General features: G+C 36.9%; 1 protein-coding gene across 7 annotated transcripts in view; it reads left to right on the top strand.

The window, feature by feature from the left end:
- The window catches only part of MYO5A (myosin VA), a 126,861-nt gene that overhangs the window by 89,204 nt on the left and 36,139 nt on the right, over window positions 1–1,518 (top strand). For all 7 annotated transcript variants that reach the window (XM_012801968.2, XM_023510112.1, XM_023510111.1 and 4 more), the window contains one exon: window positions 1,001–1,101. In XM_012801968.2, the coding sequence (XP_012657422.1) occupies window positions 1,001–1,101 (101 nt within the window). The remainder of the gene's footprint in view (window positions 1–1,000; window positions 1,102–1,518) is intronic.

The following is a 1,518-nucleotide window of genomic DNA, read 5'->3' as shown; positions in this document are numbered from 1 at the left end:
AAAAAAAAAAAAAAAAGATAATAATATTTGAAATGTACTCAGTTAAGTCCACTTTAATGTGAAACCCAAATTTCGAGTAAACGTTGACTATACTATTTAGACAAGTAGGCCATTGGGTTCTGAAGTATAGCATTATTCTTCAGAGGTTATTGAGCAGTGATTCTTATCTCTTCTGTTCTAGAGAGAGAGAGAGAGCAGCTAAGTAAAAGATTTTGAAATTACATTAGTTGTCAGAAAGATTAGACTAAAAGAGAAAAAAAGAAAATAAAAGTATTGACAAAAATTTTATTTTCATGTAAAATTATTAGTAATTTTGACCTGACAAATGTTCGTTTCAAAAACTTATACTAGGCCATGATAAATTGTACCAGAGGGAAAAAGGAGTCGAGTAAGCACATGGTACATATTTAAAAGGAGCTAAATCCTTCCTATTTACACACATCTACAGATATGAGAAAAAACTTTAATTTTGCTTAAGTATATATCACCTGAACACCACCTTCTTTGTTTTTAATGGAAAAATGAACTTTATGTCAAACTTTCAGTGTTTCATTGGGTATTTGTTCATTCTAACTGATCAGGAAGTGGTAGAAAGAATAGCCATGTACATTCTATTAAATAGTTTCTAATGCTGTGTATACTATATCACATATTATATATTTATACTATATATATAGATGTACACAAGTATTTTTTCACATAGTGTAAAACATAGTCCATCAGCCTTCCCATTTACAGGGCAGTGGTATGCTAGAATCTCAACACCTTCGTAGTAGAGCATTAGGGATTCTCAGGAGAGAAACTGAAGCTACCTCCTTCTCTTAACTGCCTGGGCCAAACTCTCCTCTGTAGTTACAAGGGGCTGGGACTGAGGCTGCATTGGGTGGGGCACAGGTGTGGTGAAGCACCTAATTCCCTTCTAATTGTAGGAAGGAAATATATGTGGTCCAAAGCTTTTGATTTGAATCTCAATGTGGAAATGTGTCATTTCTCCCTTCAGAATACAATGACAGATTCCACAATACTTTTGGAAGATGTACAAAAAATGAAAGATAAAGGTGAAATAGCACAAGCATACATTGGTTTGAAAGAAACAAATAGGTAAGTTGATCCTTCTTTTATGTATTTGGGTTGAATTATATTGATCTTTAGCCTTCAGGCCAGCCTCTTGTACAGAGCGTTTATGCATTGCTGACCTTCAGTGGGAATCCAAGTTTCCAATGTATTCCTACTGAAATCTCACTTTAATGTAAATACTATCTATACTTTAATGTAAGGTAATATAACTGATGAAAGGTCTGAAAGAAAATGGTCTTGGCTCGGTGCCTGTGGCTCAAGCGGCTAAGGCGCTAGCCACATATACCTGAGCTGGCAGGTTCGAATCCAGACCGGGCCTGCCAAACAACAATGACAACTGCAACCAAAAAATAGCTGGGCGTTGTGGCGGGCACCTGTGGTCCCAGCTACTTGGGAGGCAGAGGCAGGAGACTTGCTTGAGCCCAGGAGTTGGAGGTTGCT

This window comes from Otolemur garnettii, unplaced genomic scaffold, assembly GCF_000181295.1.
Source record: "Otolemur garnettii isolate 467f Iridium unplaced genomic scaffold, OtoGar3 scaffold00011, whole genome shotgun sequence".
Taxonomy (NCBI): Eukaryota; Metazoa; Chordata; class Mammalia; order Primates; family Galagidae; genus Otolemur; species Otolemur garnettii.
The sequence above is the reverse complement of the archived record's forward strand: the minus strand, read 5'-3'. Positions and strand labels throughout refer to the sequence as shown.